The sequence below is a fragment of the Haemorhous mexicanus genome, chromosome 1, assembly GCF_027477595.1.
Source record: "Haemorhous mexicanus isolate bHaeMex1 chromosome 1, bHaeMex1.pri, whole genome shotgun sequence".
Taxonomy (NCBI): domain Eukaryota; kingdom Metazoa; phylum Chordata; class Aves; order Passeriformes; family Fringillidae; genus Haemorhous; species Haemorhous mexicanus.
This window is the reverse complement of record NC_082341.1, coordinates 151,324,570-151,346,417: the sequence shown is the minus strand read 5'-3', so window position 1 is coordinate 151,346,417 and position 21,848 is coordinate 151,324,570. Positions and strand designations below refer to the sequence as shown.

Below are 21,848 nucleotides of genomic sequence, written 5' to 3'. Positions count from 1 at the left end.
TTTCCTGCAAATCCAAAAGTACAGAAAAGGGGTGTGTATGCTGGGACAGTATCCTGGTGGCCAGCACATCATCTCCAGAGAGAACCAAGGGAAGATGAATACCTGTAACAGGAATTTGAACCACAGGCCTTCCACTACCAGAAAAAATACTGATATTTCACTTACAAAGAGAGATGGAGTAACACATCATCTGCTCATTATTTGGGGTGAGATCTTGTTAGACAGCAGGTTATGGTAATGTTTTGGGTCTTCCCCATTTCTCATGGGAAACAGGACAAGCACAGTCTCATAGTATTGTAATACCTGTAATACACATGCACTTCACAGTACACATACAGTGCTAATTACAGTCTCACAATACAGACCTAGTGTGAGAACTACAATCTTGAGTCTGAGGTCTGTTGGCTCATCAGTTAAAGAAATATATTTCTGGAAATGTCCACATATGAATGCTTCAGGAACTATAAAGCATATAAACATCCCTAAACTTTATGGTTTTGCAGAAAGAAGAAATAACTAAATGTAGATTTTAAAGAATAGGTTTTGAAGTTTCTTGCTATCAGTAACTTCTTTGTATCCAACTGTTCTGTACATCTTTTTGAGTGGCCTGTATCTGTATCCAAGTAAAATAATTTTGAAATCCAATTGGAAATAATTCACAGTGCTCTTTTTCAAATTAAAATTTACTTAACATCAGAAAGGCTCCCTTGGTCTCTTATTGGTAGACATCCCAACTTAGTTCCATTTCTTAATGCAAAAGCAATGTCATTGAAGCTTTATCTGCTAGAAATTACACGTGGTCAGTGCATCAGAAAACTCTGCCCCTGAGTTAACCCTTGTCTGAACACCAGAAAACATAAATAAATTGGCCAAAACCAGAAAGAAAGCTCTGACACAAATTTTCTACAGAACAGGGAGGAATATTCAGATCTGACAGTCTTCTAAAGTACTGTTGAAGCAAGTCTTGGCCACAACATGCTGGACTGATGAGTTATTTTTTAGTGTTGACATTCCATACTGCCAGAGCAACAGGTTTTAAATCCATGCTTAAAATTCTTAATGCCTAAAAATGTGATTATGAACTCAGATAAAATTCACTTCGGATTTAACACAATTAAGCAGCCAAAACAGGACTTTGCATGAATGTATTTGTGATGATGCTGTGTCAAGTACAGAAGTGAAAGACTGGCTGAATATTTGCAAAATATTTGCCTTTAAAAAATGAAAACAGCATGAAATAAAAATCTAGTCTTGAAAAGCTTCAGTCCCACTGCTGTGTTGCTAACTTGGAAAAAAGCCTCAGAGGTTGGAAGCTGTGAAGAAGACAACAGCAGGACGAGGCCAAGAGCAACAAATGTGATGAGGCAGTAACTGAAACTGAGCAGTTCTGTTCTAACCCATGTTTGACTCAACATTTGCTAAGGAATTGACCTTACACTGCTACTAATTTCCTGTTTATTGGAAAATTGTAGAAAAGCTTAAAATTTTCAGCGAGTACTTAAATACAGTTTCTATTTCTTATCGTAATGGAATAAGTTGTCAGCTTAAAAATCCATAAAATTTTTTTTTTTCTCTATTGCACAGTATAGTTCAATGAGTAGAAAAAAAAACCCCATTTAATTAAGAGAAAAATGTTCCTGAAACCATATGTAAGTTCTTCAACTAATGGCTTCCCTCATCCAACTATTACAAAAATAATCCTGCCCATGCTTCATACATCACAACATGTTTTCTCCTGACCTAAGCAGCTGAGGAAAGAAAAATGAGAGTCCTGCTAGTGTTCAGAGAAAGTTTATCACAGCAACCAGAGCAGTGACTTCAGAACAGTGATTATAAAGCTGGCTGGCTGTAGTGGCTGGAATTTTTCCTATATAAGCTGGCACTACAGCTATTAAAGAGCCAGTCTTCAGAGAAAATGATAAGGAACTGTCATTTAGTGGCTTCAAGAGCTTCATCATGGTACTAACAGTGTGGTGGGGTCTCAGGAGGAATGAGTCCTGCAGCTGAGACTCATACATAAGTGAGACTGGCAACAGTGGAGTGGGAAAACTGCTTATATTGAAATGGAAAGACGTGCCACTATTGCTGCTAGCCCAGTATGCTGTGTGACTTCTGCAGAGAAAGCCAAAGCATTCAAAGGCCACCAGTGCACAGACCCTAAAAAGCTGACAGAAGACAGAGGCAGCTCACTCTGTGCAGAGCTTTCTGTAATGGGCAAGATTCTGGAACACTTCCCTGTGGGCTCTAAACACAGGACAGCAACGTTCACACAGTTTTCTTGATTTTACATTAAAATGCATCTCAAATCAAGACTTTTTTGCCTGCAATATTTTTTCCATGTGAAATACTGCCTCCAGAAGTAACCCTTCCAATTTTTCAGAATGAAATAGGCATTCCCTTTCCCATTTTGAAGATAACTATTTATAAAAAACCAGCAACCTAATCTAGGAGAGGAAGGGGAGATATCAAGATAAACAGGAGACAAAACTTAGTTTTAACATCACAGATGTTAAAAATTCACTGGTTTCAAGGACTAGACAGAGTTAGCAAAAGGAGTGAAGGAAAAAGGAAGCTGTAATTCATTGTCTGTGACAAGGTAGATTTAATAGCACTCAGAGGAAATGGGCAAGGACTTTACATACTGAAAGCTCTAAATCACCTTTGAGATAGTTACAGGAGTGAGTTACAAAGCTTCCATCCACACACAGTTTGCTTCCTCCTGGACTTGCACACTTTCACATTAGTTTCATGAGTACAAAGCAAAGGCTTGTAAGTCTAAGGAATGAAAAGCTTCATGAATCCTCAGGACTTTCCAACCCTCAATGGAAAGTCTTCTTATAGAGGGTTGACCCTGACTGGACACCAGGTGACCACCAAAGCCACTCTGTCACTCCCCTCCTCAGGTGGACATGGGGGAGAAACTATAAAATCTCATGGCTCAAGATCTCTTACCAGTTACTGTCACAGGCAAAACAGACCCAACTGGGGTAAATTAGCTTACCACCAATGAAATCAGGATGGTGAGAATAAAAACTCAATTTAGCAACATCTTCCCCTGTACTTTTCCCTTCTTTCCTAGTCTCAACTTCACTCCAAAATTCTCTACTCACTCCCTCACAGCAATGCAGGGGATGGGAATGGGGGCTGTGGTGAACTCACCACACCTTGTCCCTGCTTGCTCCTCCCCAGGGACAGGACACCTCTCACTCCTCACCAGCTCCAGCATCAGATCCCTCCCACAAGGACAGTCCAACGCAAACTTCTCCAATGTGAGCCTTCCCCTGGGCTGCAGTTCGTCATGAACTGCTCCAGTGTAGGAACCTTGCATGGGGTGAAGTCCTTTAGGAACAGACTGCTCCAGACTGGGATTTTTTTCCCTCCCTTAGATACATTATCCCAGATGCAGTAGCACCATTGCTGGGCTTTGGCTTGGCCGGCAGCAGGACCACCTTGGAGCTGGCTGGCACAGGCTCTGCTGGGCACAGCAGAAGCTTCCAGAAGCGTCTCACAGAAACCAACCCCACACCCCCTCTGCTACCAGAACCTGGCCACAAAAACCCAATACACTTCTAAAGATTTCTCTGTAACCTCTCTGGATATCTCAATCTCCAAAGCTTTGATGGTGCTTAAAACAGCTTTTGGTACCCCACAGTGTTTCTGATGTTCTCATTCTACAGACACTTCTCAATCAACAAGACCTTATTCTGCTCAGGTTGGCAAACTAGTGCTTTAGTACTAGATATAACTAAGCAGGAATTAGTAAAGAAGGCACAGAAATACTACTAAAGACTCAGACCATGCTCCCTTAACCTGTAAAAGATGGAGATAAGGCACTTAGGTAATGTACTGCAAATGGACAGGTAAAAAATACCAAACATCAAATATAACACTCAGTATGCAACACACCAATGGCTTATGTCCCTGCTAAACATTATTCTAAAAAAAACACAGACCACCTAGGACTCTTTTTTTAACTACAGTTTTAAGTATTATATCTATCTATCTAACTATATCTATCCTTGCTAAGGTATCTTTTTTGGAAGATAAGTGATTTAGTTCTAAAGAAAATTCTTTTTAGAAGTTATTTAGCACAGCACTATTTTCCTGTACAGTGCTATTTTCTAACTATTCTCCCAGAAGTGAAGTGTACTTCAGGACACTGAAGCAAACAGCTGTTACTTCCACACCCCTTCTATAGACACATTCTATAAATAGCAGATCATAAAGAACTATGAAGTTACTCAAAGAGGTTTCTATTCTACCATCTCTCTATGTGTTCTAGAATGTCCTGGAAACAGGTGGACAATGAGGATTGATTCCTTGGACAGCATTGTGAGAGAACCACTTATTTGCAGTATCCACTTTGACTAGTCAAGAATAGCCAGGGGAAATTTAGGCATGTTTTTAAGTATTCTTCCTCAAAATTAATGAACTACATTAACTACTTCTGATTTTTTTCAGTTATATGCATAAATGTTTATATTAACAACATTGAATTTCTTCCCTTATAGATCTACAAGTGTTATACAGAAAACTGTTTTTCTGCCAAAAGGGAAAAAACCTGGTATTTGATTTAGATGGTTTTGGTGGGGATCTTTGGAAGAAGAGAGGTGAAAGAAAGGATAAGAAAAAAGCAAAAAAAAAATATAAGTAGCAAAGACATTTTCAGGAACACTGAATCTCCTTTTTTGCTAGTCTAAACAATGAAGTCTAGACACACTTGGCTGTAAAGAGGGCACACTAAAACCTTTAGTATTAAAAGCATTGTCCTTGAAGGTATTATTTTTCTATAAGACTTAATTCATTTTTATCACTATAGTTTTGACTTAATGATCTTTTTTCTATATCTTACTGCTCTGTAAGTTCAATTTAAGTTTTCCTTAACAATTCATAACTGCATAATTTTTTCATATACAACATAAAAAGTATTTTGATATGATTCTAATGTTTAATACAATAAAATCCAGATGAGTATGTATGGCTTATTGAGATACATGGTGCATTGTTAAAATTTTAGGATTAGTTCTGAAGCTTTCATAAAAATACTTTACACGTCTGATCATTAAACCTCTATATGACCACAAAGATAGGCTTAGGAAGGAAGATTAGAATATGATTCTGTTTTAGCTGAGAATTAAAAGTCTACAACAATTGTGATTTTTCAGATTTTTTGGAAAGCAGAAACCTAATATTAAACATTTAAGAGGCACATAACTATTTTGCCAAATGCACTGTAAATGTCTTTATGATGGTGCATATATATAACCCGATTTTTTTATTTTTATTAAACAGTTCAAGCCTGACATGATAAAGAGAGATGACCACATTTGTCAGAGATGTTGGGTGTAGCACCTACTTAGGTGCTAATTACAGAGACTGCACAGAGTTCTGAAGGGATCTGCCCTCTCCAGAATGACACAGGCTGCATGCACAGCACGCCCACAGCTCCACTTACATACTCCCCGTAGGTCTCCTGTGCCGGGGGCGGCGGCAGGGGCCGGTACCCTGCCGGGGGAGGAACTCCTCGTGCTCTGGGTGCCAGAAGTCCCCGGCTCCGACTGACTGGTCCTCGGCTGGGAGGGACTCCCCGGGGAGCTGGTGCCCCTCTGGGCACTCCTGCTGGTGGTGGAGGCACTCCCCCACGGCCCCTGCAAACACATGGATCACTGACCATTAAACACCATACCCAGGACCTCCCTTCCAACACCTCCCTCTCCCATATCATGGCAGTTCTGCTTTGCTACAGCCAGAAAAAGTCTAGAAGGGATTTAGACTTTGTCCTTTCTCTGTAGGCTTAAATCCAATTGCACGTGTTATGCAAAAAATGCTGGAAGATACAAACTAGACATGAGATTCAGTGATGAGCCTTGCACTGACTTCAGTCATTCTCACACACTCAGGCACACCCAAAACAATCTGATGGAATCAGTCACCTTCACTGGAATTTGACTTCTACTATGTGAAATCACAAGCAAAGAGTAACAGCTTCATTGGAAGGCATCAGGCTATATCATACTCAAATCCTGCACAGAGGAATCAGTTGCTACTCCCTTCTGACCCCATGAAAGCTTCTGAACACAACCCAAAAAATCACGCTGGGTGTGAGACACTGAGTGCATCACAAAAAGTACATTTTCTTCTGCTTCTGAAGAGATTTCCATCTGTTTCAGGAAACATCCAAACACAATAAAACCTGCAGGGTGATTACAGGATATAACCTGATGTCCTTTATGTATTTAAGAATACTAAATAACAGTATATTTGGTCTAAAAGTTCTGAAAGCATGATAGGCACAAACTTGCATTCCATTACTTTGGACACTTAACATATGGATGAAAAATATGAGACTTCAGTTGAACCAGTTTTCAAAAAACATTTGATCCATTTAGAAGTGGCTTTTCCTCCTACTTCCCTGTAGTAAAGGCAGAGACTTAGAGGTACAATCTGTGAGAAATTTTCATCAATTACTATTTTAAACAAGAAATCTAAAACATTGCTAATAGACAACTCCTTTTTAAGGAGATCATTTCAACCCATGAGCTGTAATTGAGTCTGAATGACTGCTGTTGGCAAATAGAGTTGTTCCAAAGAAGTCAGACCTTTCACTCTGACAGATACATAGAAGGAAACAAGGCACAAGATCTACCCTATCTTTCTACCTACCAAGCCATTATCTAATTAATCTCAAGAGCAGTAATTGAGTAAAAATATCCTGATTTCAGTAGAAATTTCCAACTTGAACAGCACGATAAAGATCCAGATTTGGCCTTATGATTTCCTATCCCATTTCATACAAATTGTATAATTTCACATCAATAAACAAATCACAAAACAAGACAATCATTTTACCACAAATAAGCAGTATTTCAAAAACTGCATCACTGAATGAGGAATGCAAAAAATGTAAAGATACAACCAGGATAGATTTTATTAATTTTATTACTGATCAAAACACAGTTACAAAGTATTTTAAACAAGCCTAAAGAGTAAGTGATTTAAAACTGTGCTTATTACTTGGTTTTGGCTAATCTGTAGAATGCCTCCTTGGGACAGGGTACCAGCTGCTTATTTGACTTCATTGTAGTGGGGGCAGGGGTGAGCAGTGAAGTTTCCAGACACAGCCTGCTAAAGTAATATAAAGAAATAGCAAATGCGATACTTTCCCGGAGAAGCCAGAGAAAGGGAAATGAACCTAGTGGCACAGAATATAGCCAATATCAAAAAAAAAAAAAGAAAAGAAAACTGTCAGTAAAAAGATTCAAGAATCATTAGGCATAATTATGACAGCATCCTTCAAGGCAGGGTGCAAAAGTAGGAAATGGGATATGCTGAAAAACATGAAAAAACATTTAATAGAAGAAAAAAAGTACAGTTTTTCAAGCTAGCATATATTTATTCTTGATAAGTAATTAGAAAACCAGATCCATTTGATGAGGTCTTTTCTGCATTTCAAAAAAACAGTTAATAGGATTGGAATGGTGATGGGTGGGAAATAATATTTCTCTTGTATTATGAGATAATTTATGACCTTAACTTTTCATAACTTTGTTCATTCCTCCTACAGGACCTCTTAACCTGAGCTGTATGGTTCTCATGGTTACTGCACCAGGCTGGAGGAGACTGGAAAAGCACCAAGACAGAAAACCCAGTGACAGAAGAGTTCAATCAGCACCACACAGATTTGAGTTCTATCAGGTTATGCTGCTAAGAGGAAATTTTTAGAAACTGTAAACTGTTATTCCTTTTAACTTGTATAAAATTTTGTAAATTGTAAATCCTTTTAATTTAATAATTGTTATTTTTAAAGACGTTATAAGGGAACTAAAGAAGTTTGATGAACATTTACAATGAACAGACTCAAAATATAGAGGAACCACTTGAACAGGAACCTTTGCACACCTTTGTAAAAACAACAGATCTGTTCAGGTATTGCTTGATTTGAAAAGGGCAGCTACACAAATTATGTTTAAAAATGCTTAAAAGAGTAAAATGTGCATTTATGATATTGGGAAACAGCAATTCTGTGGGGAGTCAGAGCAAATACACAATTATCAAAAAAGAAAACACTTGAGAAAGGGCAATAGGAACTCAGTAAAGCTAAAACAGGTTTTAAAAGAGGTATCACTTGGAAGGCTGAACCCAAGTCTAACCTCAAAGGAAGAATCCTTATAAAACAAAATACTCAGGAAAGCAGGTCCAGGATAACTGAAGTACTTCAATTGTCCCACAATCAGGAAACCTCCCAGAGTGAGCCTTGATCACCAGAGCAGATCAGTTCATACATATGAATGTCTACATGCACATGTACATTAAGGTTTTGCTACACAATCAAGAATAACTGAACAAGTTCCTCATGGTAGAGCTGTTCTTACAGTAATCCACTAGATAGTGCTGCCAATGGTTTAGAGACAAATTACAGAGCAAAAGGAACAAATACAAATACATGCACTATTTTTCAATAAACTGCAACACAGATTCAGATGCCTACTCTAATTTGTAGTTGAATCCCAAACTGAATGTTTTAGAAAAGAAAATTGCTAAAAAAATCCAACTTACAAGAGGGAACACTTGGGAGTTAATACCTACACACATATATTTTATATATCCTACCATTACACAAACCAATAAGTTCTGCTCTATAACTGCCTACAGAACATCTAGAACTAAGATTGGTCCAAAGGTCAGGACACTTAAAAAAAAAAAAAAAAAACATGAGTACACACAAAACTTCACTACTCAACTGTGTGTATTCACAGACTTGTTTCCTAAATCAGCCTATTTCCTAATTTAAAAAAACCCCAAACATAAAATAACTGGAGTTGCATCAGAAACCATGTCAAAGATGATGAGCACTCTAGACCTGTTCATGTATCAGGAAGAATTAAGTAGATTAAGACACTTCATACCACCAATGAAAACTGAGGCTTATCTGATGGGTCCAACAGAAACATCAGAGGAATGGAGAAGGCTGAGGGTGCCCTCAGCACAATCTACACCCTCCTCAAGGGGAGCAGTGGAACAGGAGGCGCTGAGCTCCTCCCTGGTGACCAGACACAGGACCAAACAAAACTGAATGAAGCTGATTTTGAAATTTTGTTCTTTCCTGGACTTTTCAATCAACTACTTTTGAGGAGTTTCCATCTGCTTCCAAAGCCTCTGAAGAAACTGCACAGAGGGTCTGTTCTCCACCCTTTCTCCTCTACAACTATCTCACCTACAAATTAAAGAATCTGTGAAACTGCTAATAATTACAACAATTATGCTACATATTTTATCCCAGCTCTATTTTATCACATTCAGAGATACCTTATCATCAAATCAAACTTCTCATGGCTCCAGACCCATTCCACTGTTTGCTTCTTTGCCCAAGGACATCCTTCTGCAAGCCAAATTTCAGGTGCTAACAACTCCCCTTGTTTTTGCTACCAGACTGCTGATTAGTTTTATTTCCTTTATAAAACCTTTATAACAAGTTAAACATTATCAAATCTGGTTTGTCAGCCCATTGTCAGCCTTGACTACTAGCTTATTTTCTAAAATACAGGAAAGGTATTTTTGTCTCTATTTTCTCTCCTCTCTACCATGGTGTCAACCTCTGTCCCTGTAAGAAATCTTTTGAGTGTCCTCAATAAGAACCCCTTTTGAGTAAGAACCCATAAAAACCTCTTACAGTGCTGAGTCTGTATATCCAGGCTGATAGCATGCACAAATAAGGACTGAACCACCCTCCCACAGATCTGTCTCCAAACTTTTTGAGTACTTTGATTGTGCAAGTACTTAAGAACAGGGTTAAGGGGTCTTATTTTCAGGAAAGGTGAAATTAAAAGGTCCTTGCCAATAACCCCTCAGAGTATGACACTGCAGTACACAAGTACTGAAGCTTCACAGGGGACCCTAGCATTTGAATTTCTTTTTGCTTTGTTTTTGAGAAAAACTTTAAGTACCTATGAACCACAATTTTTATCAAACACACACTGGTATTTAATTTTTGGCAGTAAACACACAGCAAATCCTGTTGCCTAGCCATGTGTTGTTATTGTCACTTCCAAAAAGGCTTTAGCAACAAAACGCTCATCTACGCACTTGAGTCCAATGTGCCCTGCTCTCAAAGAAACATTTTCTTGCCAGATTCTTACTTCTTCAAGAAAGTTTAAAGTATTTGTTTCATCTTCATAATCACTTTAGGTTTGACTTTCCTGAATTTATTAATCAGGCAGTGGTGAATCCAGTGAAGAAGTTAACCCTTCTCCATTAAACACACAAGTAATTTAGATTGTTAAATTCTGAATAACTTTACTCCCAAAGTTGGGTAATTATCTTGTAGGCTCTGCATTAAAAAAAGGCTTTTATATCTGGGTACCATTGACTAGACCAAGTAAAGCAAATCCCAGTAACTCATTTAATATCTTTTATTTCACGACAAAATGGGAAGAATAATCTAATCTAACTCACATACCACATCATCCCTTGAGGATATTGTCATGAAAGCTGTTTTTGTTGGAATATAACTCTCCTCTCATGACATTATTTCATTACTTACACTTGCAATACAGTGTATGAGGAAAAAGAAAATACAAAGTAAAGCACATTTTCTATAAAACTATTAACACACTAGAGAAGGGGAGAAAAAACCTCTAACAAAAGTGTCAGAAGGTGCTAAAGTGATTTGTAAACCCTGTGGAGTAATGATTGATGATGGTTAATGTCTAAAAATGTGCAAATGCAAAGTCTACCTTATGTGTCCACTTAGAGCATTCCTAAAGTATTGAATTTTGTGATTAACATCTCATTGCTTGAATCCTGAATTTATTGTGTAAGAAAAAACATTTTCAAAAAAATCTAACACCAAAATCTAATGCCACTTAGAACTATGCTACACAATGTTAGATTCAAAACATTTGTGAATGCTCAGAAGGAATTCCCAAGTACTGATCTAATAATTGATTCCCACTGAAATAGTATTTTACCAACTTATACAACTTAGATACTTCCTCTTTGGCCTTTTTTAGCAATAATATTTGACATTTCTACTTTCTAGTAGTCCCAGTGTTTCTAGGATTTATTTCCTAGAAATAAATCCTTACTGCCCTTGCCCACAGTAGCAGGCACAGCATCTCACTTACACTCATCTCCAGCTGCCCTCAGCAACAGCCAGTTCCATCATTTCATTTAGCACTTTCTCTGCTCTAGAATCACACTGATTTTTATTTCTTGTTTAGCCTATCACTGGATGGCTGAGTTAGTAAAATTATTCTGATCATGAAAGCCCAACTAAAGTCAGTTCACAGCTTTCCTTCACTTTTAGTGAAACAAAAAATTGGAAGAGTTAATGGTATGAAGATCCTTTTCACTATATCCCCCCCAGAAACATTAAATGGAAGAACAGATTTAAAATAAAAATACTCACAAAACTTAGGACCGGTTCTTGAATAAGACATTATTCAATGAGGAAACATTGAAATTCTTTAATTTTAGCATTCATAGTTCTATATATCTGCAGGGATTTACACTGTTCAATAAATAGATCTAACAAATTTGGTTACCAGATGTTGATATATTATCTTCATTCGAGCACAGACAGCTATATTTAGTGTTCCTCAAACAGTAAATATTTTTGTTTTATATTAGACATATGAAAAAACACAGACCAGTTATTTCAGTGCTGGCATTTCAAAATACTAACGTACTGATATCTGGACACAACTCAGATTCCTGACTTTTCATCCTTCTTGAAGAAAAAAAAAAAAAAGAGCCACCATTGAATTAACACTCTTAAACAAGTTTTATTTCATATTTATATTTCAAAACACTAATAGATATGTTCATGTTTCAATTTTGTGGAAAATGGGAGATTACAAAACTAAAACAAAACACAGTGAGCATTAATAATATCTGCCTTTGGCCTAGATCCTGAGCTGGCTTTGTCAAATATTTATTTTGTGCTACAGAATCTTTTGCACTTCACTACCTACATATTCTCAAGAAAAAGTGATTTTTCAAAAAAAGAAACCAGTTCATTCCAGACGTGGCAGGAAAGCAGCTGGAAGTTGTGAACACACTGCAGCAGTGATCCACATCAGCTCATCTTACTTCTAACACATATGACAGCAAGTTCTAACTCACAACTTCTGTAGAAGTTTTATTTTTCCCCAGACAGACAGTCATTCAACCATTAGGACCCCAGCCATGCATAGACTGAAAGATGAATAATAAATGGAAAAGTAAAAAAACCCTCCACACCCCCATTGAATGCATAAACCAAAAATCTGCCATTTCTTTAATGAGACTATTGTTTTCAAATACAATCTCTTAATCTGGGGTGTGAACTCAGCCAGCTCTACCTTATTGTGGCCATTCAATAACAAAATGGAGCTGCTTTTAAGAAAGAGAGAGTCATTTTTCAGGGTCCATATGATAGGACAAGGAACAACAGCATTCAGTTGAAGAGGGCAGGTTGAGATTGGAAATAAAGAAGAAATTTATGATGAGGGTGGTGAGACAACAATGGAAGAGGTTGCCCAGAGAAGTTGCAGATGCCCCATCCCTGGAAGTGTTCAAGGCCAGGGTGGGGCTTGGAGCAACCTGGTCTAGGAGAAGGTGTCCTGCCCATGGCAGGGGGTGAAATGAGATGCTCTTTAAGGGTCCCTTCCAACCCAAACCATTTTGTGATTCTAGCACTGTTTTCTAGCCATAAGTGACATGAAATGGTTCCTCCTGCGCCACCCCAGGTATCAAGGAACTTTTAGCAAAATTCTTAGACTTATTATTATCATCCTCTAGAATTTCACTTTTCTAGAATATCTCAGTTGGAGTCACAAATGAGTGATCCTTTAATCTTATTTTTATTCTTAAAATAGTGTGAAGTTTTAAAGAGAAATGGTGCTTTAGTTGCAAAACCTCCTCAGAGGTGTACATTTACATGCACAGAGTCATAGAAAGGCTTGGGTTGGAAGAGACCTTAATAATCATCAAATTCCAACTGTATTGCCATGGGCAAGGACACCTTCCCCTAGAATGTTATTATGTGTATTTTAAGTCTTTAATTAATCAGAAATCAAAATTCACATTTTAGTTGCTATCATTTATAAAGCACTGATTCAGGATGGGAATACACATGCACTAAAGAAACACTGATTCCTGAAGAGTTACATTTTCTGATTTCACACCTTAACAGAATCACATTAGACACCATGGATCTTTCTAAGTTTGTTATCACAATAAATTAAAAAGCAACTGGTGTGATCATTTTATACAGTTGCCTCAAGAAAAGAATTTAGGATCATAATAAAAACAAAGGAATAAAAAACTGGCTTTCACCACTTTCCCATCTTGTTGTACAGAAGAGGGGTTATGTCAAAATAGTTCAAGTGCTCAGCATGAACACTGCAGAAAACAGAAGTGCTGTGATTACATCTGAAGGTCATCTTTAACAGTATTAGGGACACAAACTTGGGGCAAGGAGGGAAGAAAGGAAATAGCTATACAGGAAGCAGCTGTATCCTCTGAGATCAATGATGAGAAAAGAACATTTTTGAATATAAAGCCTGCAACACACATACAGCTCTTCCAAAAAAATTCCATCCAGTCACCCACAAAACCTTGGCTCTAGAGTAATAAAAATTTAGTCAAGAAAATCAGGAACAATCCAGAAAAAAGACTACAGATTTTCCAAACCACAACCATTAGGAAATTACTTACCACACACAGGAATGTCTGCATATGAACTAGAATTTTTGTATGCAAACACAAATGTACTGTTTTTCACAAAATAAAATTTTGTTATGGAGCTAAAAAAAGATTTAATAAGATGTATTATATCCAGTTCTCACATATCTGATAAGGAGCAAAAAAGGCATTAATTAATACCCTTTTTTATTTTTTTTAACTGAAACTATTCAGGAGTAATAAAGGTTTCAAAAGTGCAAACTTAAACACACTCAACAGGATGTCAGGATGTTTCATGTATAAAGGCTGGTATCATAACACCATTCTGCAGATTACAAAGAAAGGTTAGGATCAAGGTTTTAAACTCCATTTTGCAAGTCTTCTGAGGCTTTGCTTCACCTTCTCCTGGATATCTCAGGGATGCTGCCTATTGAAAGTGTTTTATCCAACTCTGAGACAAAGCCTTTAAAGCTTTGCTTCAACAAAAGTATTATTCATTGAAATTCATTTCTGCTAAAAAAGAATCAGAGCATTATAACTGAGTCTGAGATCTTCAGCTCAATGGCTGTAGAATCTCAGTAGCAACAGAACTGAACTTCACTTAAGGAATATGCTAACAGAGCACTTCAATTTGAGAGAAAAGTATCTTTGAGTTTAAGACAAGTCTTCAAGTAAGGACAAGTCAAAAAGACACCCTCTAACTTTCCCTTAGAATATCTGTGAAAAATGGTGATGACAAACCCACAATTTTTTTACTGTCATCTCCAAATCCAACACTAATAGCATTTGAATTTACCCTGAAGACACTTCAGTAGTTTTAGACCAACTCTGAAGGATTCTGCGAGCTCTGTAACACTGTATCTCTTGCATAAAATGAAGATTTGAAAAAATAATTTACCAAAATCCAGAGGACAGAACTAGTGATGTTAAAAATGTAGTACTCTAAAAAACTATTTACATATGCAAATACTAGGTACTAACAATGTAAATTAGTTATCAAGTTTTGGTGATATGAAATGACCAAATAATAGCTTCTGTATCCCAGAAATACTACCTGAAGGACATGAAATAAACTTTATGAAACTAACTTTAAACAGTACTGCAAATATATACTGAGAGTCTGCAGCAGAATCATTACAGGCAACTGTGGCCAGGTTACAAAAAGCTATTTAAAAAAACAAAACAAAAAAAATTTGAAAAAAAAAAAAAAAAAAAACAACCAAAAAACCCCCTCCAAGGTCTCCAATTTGAAAGAACTCTTGTAGAGCTGATTATAAAACCAAGGGGTGAATCTTGGTATGTAATTAACATTACTCAGAACATTAAAATCAAGAAAAGCAGTATATATATATATATATATATTTACACGGTATTACAAAATACAAGAACAACAATTTGATGATTGAGAGAATTTTTTCTTCCAGCACACAACCCACAGTAAGAATAATTTCTTTAAATTAAGATTCACTCTGCATTGCATTTGAATCATTTTCAGGATACATGTAACTAAGAAGATCTATATAAATGGAATATTTCCTTAGTGCTGCTTCTTCTAACGTGCTTCATCATCTGAGGTAAAATGCTTCAGGGTATTATTAAGAAATTAGTTCCTGAGAAATGCATTGAAACAAGAAATTAGTTTACAACTTGCATTCAGAAATAGAAGTTTCAAGTTGCGTTGACAAGAACTGTACACAAAACAGAAGAAAAAATCACCACAGTTAACAGTCACACTTAGGTGCTGCAGCCACAATCCCTGTATTCTGTAACATAAACAGTTATGAACTTTATTTCAGGGTTTTTTTCACACTTGAGAACTTGAAGGAGTTTCAGCTGTCATCTCAGTACTGCAGTGAAGATGGGAGATGTTAGAGTAAAAACAATACATCTCCTGTGACAAAGAAAAACAGCAAAAGCAGTAGGGTTTGCCTACTCCCAAATCAAACAAAAGCCACTTTTCACAAAGTACCACTCAAACAAGAAAATCCAAATTCTACCTCCAGAGCACTTCAGTATCATTTCATCATGACTATGAAAACTTAGTAGTACCATAAAAAAGAAAAGCATTCTGTATAAATTGGAGATACTGTCTGAAATTCATGTCAATCGAGGTAGGAGATTTACTGCTGTCAACTCCATAGGGCCCAAACACAGACTGCACCTAAGGAGCAACTCAAGGCTAGAAATCAAGGTGCTCACAGTAGGACTGAACATCTCCTATGCTGTGCACTACTTCTTTACAAAGGCAGCATTCAAGTTTCACAAGAGCATTGTTAATTCAGTCCAAATGAATTAAACTTCCATCAATAAATGAAGGCTGTTTCCTTTCCTTTTCGATCTTTTGCTCTTCTTTTGGGAATCCTTCATGTTGTACTTGGGGTTGAAACTGTGTTTGAAGGGAAAAGCTTGAAATGCATACATTCCAATGAAACTCCACATACCTGGACAAAGTAGGAACAGGCACTCCTCTTGCTCGAATGGATGCTTTTCCACGGACAACTGGAACTTCTGCACTTTCTGAGCCACCATTTAAATATGTTAATTCTTGAAGCTGTGCCTGTCTGATTTCATCGTTGTAGTCCTAAAACAAGGGGGAGGCAGAGTGAGAAAAAAAATCTAATTGTTTACCCACCACTCTCAGCAAACATGTCTCCTGAAAGTTTCCTCTTAAAAAGTTGAACATTCTGCAAAAATTTAATACACATAATAAGATAGGAATAATATTCACTCCAAACATTATTAGGGAATTCTACATAATAACTTCCATTTTTTCGCTCAGACATGTTTTTCTTCCATTTGCGTATATTTTTATGTAGCTTTACCAATTAAAATGGCAAAGTTAAAATGCTGCAGAGATAGGAGGAAACCAGAAAAAAAAAATCAAGATCCCATATTCTGAACTGAGAACTAATTTGTAGCTCTAGCTGTAGAATGACTGTGTGTTATAAGCAGGAGAAAGAGGAGAGGGAGGGAGGGAGGGAGGGAGGGGGAGAGAGGGAGAGGGAGAGAGAGAGAGAGATTGGAGAGTGTGAGAGAGTTGCAAAAGAGTAGAGAATAAATACACTGTTGAGAACAGCACATGAAAATGAAGAAATAGAATAGGAATCCACACTTTTAAAGTCAGGAGTTAAAGAATAAACACAGGAATTCATTCAATACACATACACACTGTTATCTAATCAGAAAAGCTCAAAAAATTAAATTCTATAATATGCAGTGGTAAAAATGCCAAGGACATATGGCTTATTTCTGTCTGCTCAAATCCTCTACTTTCAAGGTCTAGTAAAAGCAAAGCTCATGTTTTTACACACAGAATTAATATGGTACTTCCCAAGCACAGTTTTGAGGGACCTTGAGTCAACCTCTGAAACAAGCAGAGCACACAGGAATAAAGCAGACCCAGCAGTGAACTCTGGAGATGTAAGTATTTTTCTGTCATTTCTCCTCCACTTAAAGTGAGCCAAGCAGAATGCAGACATAAAGGTGAATTACAGATAACTATTTTACCCAAGATGCATCTGTACTATCAAAATATTAATAGGTGGTCCCATAGGAACAAAGGGATACTTCTGATACAACAGCTCTTCTGCAAATCCTCCCATTTCAAGGAGGGTTTGTTCTAACATCACCCATTTTACAATTCAATGACAAAACAAAGAATCTGCATCTCACTGCAAATCTGAGTTTATTACATTTATTCACTAGACAGGGACCAAAAGATTGTCAGGCAGTCTTAAAGACTCTGAAACATAACCCTGCATTGAAAGGAGATTAAAACTTCCATGAATTCAAATCTCTCAATTATCCTTGAAACATTCTGCTTCTCCTAGACTTCTATAAATGGAAATAAAAAATTTGTCCTTTATATGCCATTGCTGAAGAAAATTACTGGTATTAAAAGAAGAAGCACCATAACAGCATTTTGTCCAAACTGCCTTAAATAGGTTCTGAAATTAAACTCCCTACTGCCCACCTGAGATCATCCTCTATTTAGCAGCAGAAACCAAACAGCAAATATGAAAAAGGTCTAAAAGACTGAAATAACTATTTCAAATGGCATAATTGAAGCTTTTTGAGAAGCAGAGTCCATTATTAAATGGCCAGGACCCAATACATAACCAATCCATCACAGGAAGTAGACTAAAAACAGGAAAGTGAACACTATTCTGGCCAGCTACTGTACAGAAGCCCACTCTGTATTTTTTCTTTGTTGCTGGATCAGAGCTGGCTACAAATGCAAAATTCTATGTCCTGTATAGAACAAAACACCAAGACACTGTACCACCAACATACAGTATCAAAGTTCTGACAGCCTTTATCACATGCCCTTTATAATTTCTTCACAAAACATCTTTTTCAGAACTGTGCCCCTGGAAAAATACCTTTGATCATTTTATACTCAATTAATTTAATCCCTTAGCAAAGATGTGCTGGGGTTGCCACTGTGTGTGTTGGGTCCCTTTTCTTTTCTCCCTGATGCTTTCTCACTTTCCTGCAGCACATTACCAGACACAGCAGCAGCCTTAGGTCACAGAGAAGGGCTCCACTGTGCACAGCACAGAACGGAAAACATGGCCCTTATCACAGATGCCAGAGGCAGCAGGAGGATGCAGAGTGAAAGGGCAGTACAAGGCAGCCACGATAAGCTGCAGTGTTAATCCATTAGACTCTGAAATGGATTCCTCAATTAAAAGTAGCAGACGGTCAATTTATGAATAGTCACTGCTGGAAAAAGCACACTTCAAGTCAAATTAAGCAGACAATAATCTTTTCCTTACCTGGAAGAGAGACATAGAAACCCTTTAGACTGCATCCCTTCTCTGAACAGCTTAGGCAGTGGCAGCAATTGAAATTAACTGCTGCTGAATTTCAACTGAACAGATGTACTCTCACTTTATGAATAAATTGCCTACCCTGACTAACTACAGTCTTATCCAACCATGGAAGGTGCATTTACACCAAGATCCAAGCAAGAGATTTTCATCCCACAAGTCCCCACACTTAGATCTAACTAAACCTTCTTTAAAATGGTATCTAAGATTTTCACCCAGTGAGATCAACACACTGGCAGCAGCTCTTCTTGGGACCACTCTAGCTTAAGACCTTATTTCAGTTTATCACTCAAACCATTAGCAAAGCTATTTATTTATATCATGTTAGGACAAGTCTCTAGAAAACCCTTTGTAGCTTTGCAAAGCACTCAAGTAGATCTTTATCCTGACAGTGAGCAATCAATAATTATCAGGTTTCCAGCCACCTTTTTACACCTTACACTTGCTTGCCAGCTTACTTAAGGAAAAGTCTCTGAGAGCTTCCAAAGGCCACCAAGCGCTTCAAAATGCAATTAAAATCTATTTCATCACCACATCTTACAAACCAAATATGCAAAAGGTAGGACAGGCTACAGGAAAAGGTTGTGAATCCTGCTCACATTGTCATATAACTGGTAGAGATTGTTCTCTCAAAGACATTTCTATACTTGGCTTGAAAGACAAGGAAAACAAGAATCTCTGGTAACCAAAGGCAAAGGGTAATTACTGCTGTATCTGTCAGAAGACAAATGATTGCCACTGCTCAAAAATTAAGCTAAACAGCCAAGTTCTAATGGCCAAAACTACCATAGCATAGAAACACAGAATGTTTTAGGGTGGAAAGGGCCTTAAAGACCATCTCATTCCAACTCTCCAACCATGGGCAGGGGACACCTTCCACTAGACCAGGATGCTCAGCCCCCCATCCAGGCTGGCCTTGAAACCCTGGTATAATACAGGGGCAGGTGAGATTCAAAGTACCTGGCTTTCTGACCTGACAGAAGTAATTCTGAGACAACCAGTATCAAGGACAACACTCACCAAGCTAATACTCAAACAAGAGTGCTGGCCAAAGAGTCTGGCCAGAATAAACGGAAGAACTAAAGGGTCTGGCTAATTTAAAGGAAGGTAGAAGAATATACTTAAAGTCAGAAGCCACAATTCCAACTGCAGAAGAAAGGCAAGACTCAAGGCAACATAAGCACAGCCAAAAATACTCTCAAAACCAGTTTTTATGTTTTGGGTTGAGTCATGTCAATAGTTTAAATGAAATTACATCACTGCAGCTGCTTTAGGTTAAATTTCAATGCAAGGATGCTTGCCCATGGATCAAAAGATCCAATAAGAGATCTTTTATGCTGAGGCATTTTTGCTGTAGTCAGCTAGCACAAGGATATTCTGTATTCTGCATTCTAGCACCAAACATGATGTTATGTTCAGCACGGATCTGAAAAATGAACAGTAACCATATTCATAAATTGGGTCTAGCATCTAAAACTACAGGAAGTCAGAGTGACCCTACATTGTAAGGAGAATGCAATATATGATCATAATCATATATACTCATAGCAGGACATCCTTCCTGAAATAAAACAGGTAATTTCTTAAGCCACAACAGACCTTGGAGGAAAAAAAAAGACAAACCACCAAGCTGCATTTGGCAGCAGTGAACCAAACAGTTCTAGAGAAGAAAAAGCTGTTCCTTATTCCTTCAGTGGTTGCTGCAAGGGGGGGCAGGTGAAAGAGATTATGGCATTTAGAGCAATTCTGATAAGCTCACATTTGAAAAGCCAAAGGGAAATTAAGACAGTGTTGGCTTGATCCCACAGTTCAGGAAAGATTATGTAGCATCAGTTTGGCTCAGTATAATAAAGATGCAATGATCAAAAAATAAAGATGGAAAAGTGTGTAACCACCAGTCAATGGAATTGCTCATTATCAGTCTGTAATTCTACTGGCTTAACACACTAATGACCAGGTTTTGATAAGCTTACTTCCTTTATGGCAACATTAGGGAAATCAAGCTCAATGAAGAAAAATAAGACTTCTGATGAAGGGGGCATGGGGATCAGGCATATCCTTCCTTCCAGCACGTGCAAGAAGCATTTATCAAATTAAACATATTTCTATCTAAAGAAGTCAGCTGTTTGCTGTCTAGAATAGCCAAGAATTTAATTCTCCCTTATCTCTCCACACCATTAAATCATGAATCGTGTAAATAGAGTAACCTTTGACGTTATGACACCCAGCATTCCTACATATATTCTGTTGAGTATGCCCTGTTTAATCTGTTAGGATGTCTGAATAGTAGCATGCTCATTCACCTCTTTTCATTTGCATCAAGAAAAAAGCAATTTGGAACCTGCGGACAAATGTACAATGTGAAGCTTGATTTTTTTATAAGATCAGAACATAACACCGAGGATATCTTTGCTTTTTAACTGTCCTGAAGTGCATTAGGGTTATTTCACATCAGGTCATATTCCTACTGAACTTACTGACAACTGTCATTTATCATACTTTGGTTCATACCACAGTAGTATTGGGGTTATGAACTCCATTCAGACAAAAACAAGTCAGAAGAAACACTCAAGGGGCACACAGCTCCAGTCACCTGGAGACTTAGTTTCATAAAATAGCTTGAGTTGGAAGGGACCAAGAGGGATCATTTAAGTCCAAATCCTGGCCCTGCACAGGACGCCTCTAGAATCCCACCATGTGACTAAGAGTACTGTCCATTTCTTGAACTCTCTCAGGCTTGGTGCTGTGACCATTTCCCTGGCGAGCCTGTTCTGGTGCCCAGCCACTCTCTGGGTGGTTACACAGATGTGGACTAGGTTTGGTACAAACTATAATTTCCAAAATACACACAGGAGCACTGTTAAGTCACCAGCACCAACTGTACAAGAGACAACCCCAGCTGGTCCCCAATACAGCCACTCTGGCTCCACTCAGACATTTCCAAGCTTCTGTCACTCAGACACATGCCTCAGGAAACTTTCCTTGGCCAGGTCCCCACATTTCCCAGATCTGACACTAACAAAGATTAACACTTGGGTAACATTTTTAGCAGTAAAAATAAACAAAAGTCAATGCACCTTAAGAATGCTTTGCTTTCTATACCATTCCTTTGATCACCAATACAGACTGAAGAAATGTTCACTTAAGAGCTAAAACAGTTGGGAACTTCACACAGAGAAACATCACCTCAAGTGCTCCAGAGCTTCCTAAGAGAGGCTGGATTTTTTCAAGCATTTTAAGATTGAAAAGAAGTAAGGTTGCTTCTTACATGAGGAGCAGATGAAGTTATCTTCTTACAGAAGACATTAGAAACCCATTAACTAGATCTATCCTAACCTGGAGTATACAAAA

The 21,848-nt window shown here is 37.7% G+C and overlaps 1 protein-coding gene across 1 annotated transcript in view; it reads right to left on the bottom strand.

The window, feature by feature from the left end:
- Window positions 1-21,848, bottom strand: part of KHDRBS3 (KH RNA binding domain containing, signal transduction associated 3) — an 84,540-nt gene that overhangs the window by 24,182 nt on the left and 38,510 nt on the right. The window contains exons 5-6 of the mRNA XM_059867498.1: window positions 16,107-16,246; window positions 5,456-5,648 (exon numbers count right to left, since the gene is read on the bottom strand). Coding sequence (XP_059723481.1) covers window positions 5,456-5,648; window positions 16,107-16,246 — 333 coding nt within the window. The remainder of the gene's footprint in view (window positions 1-5,455; window positions 5,649-16,106; window positions 16,247-21,848) is intronic.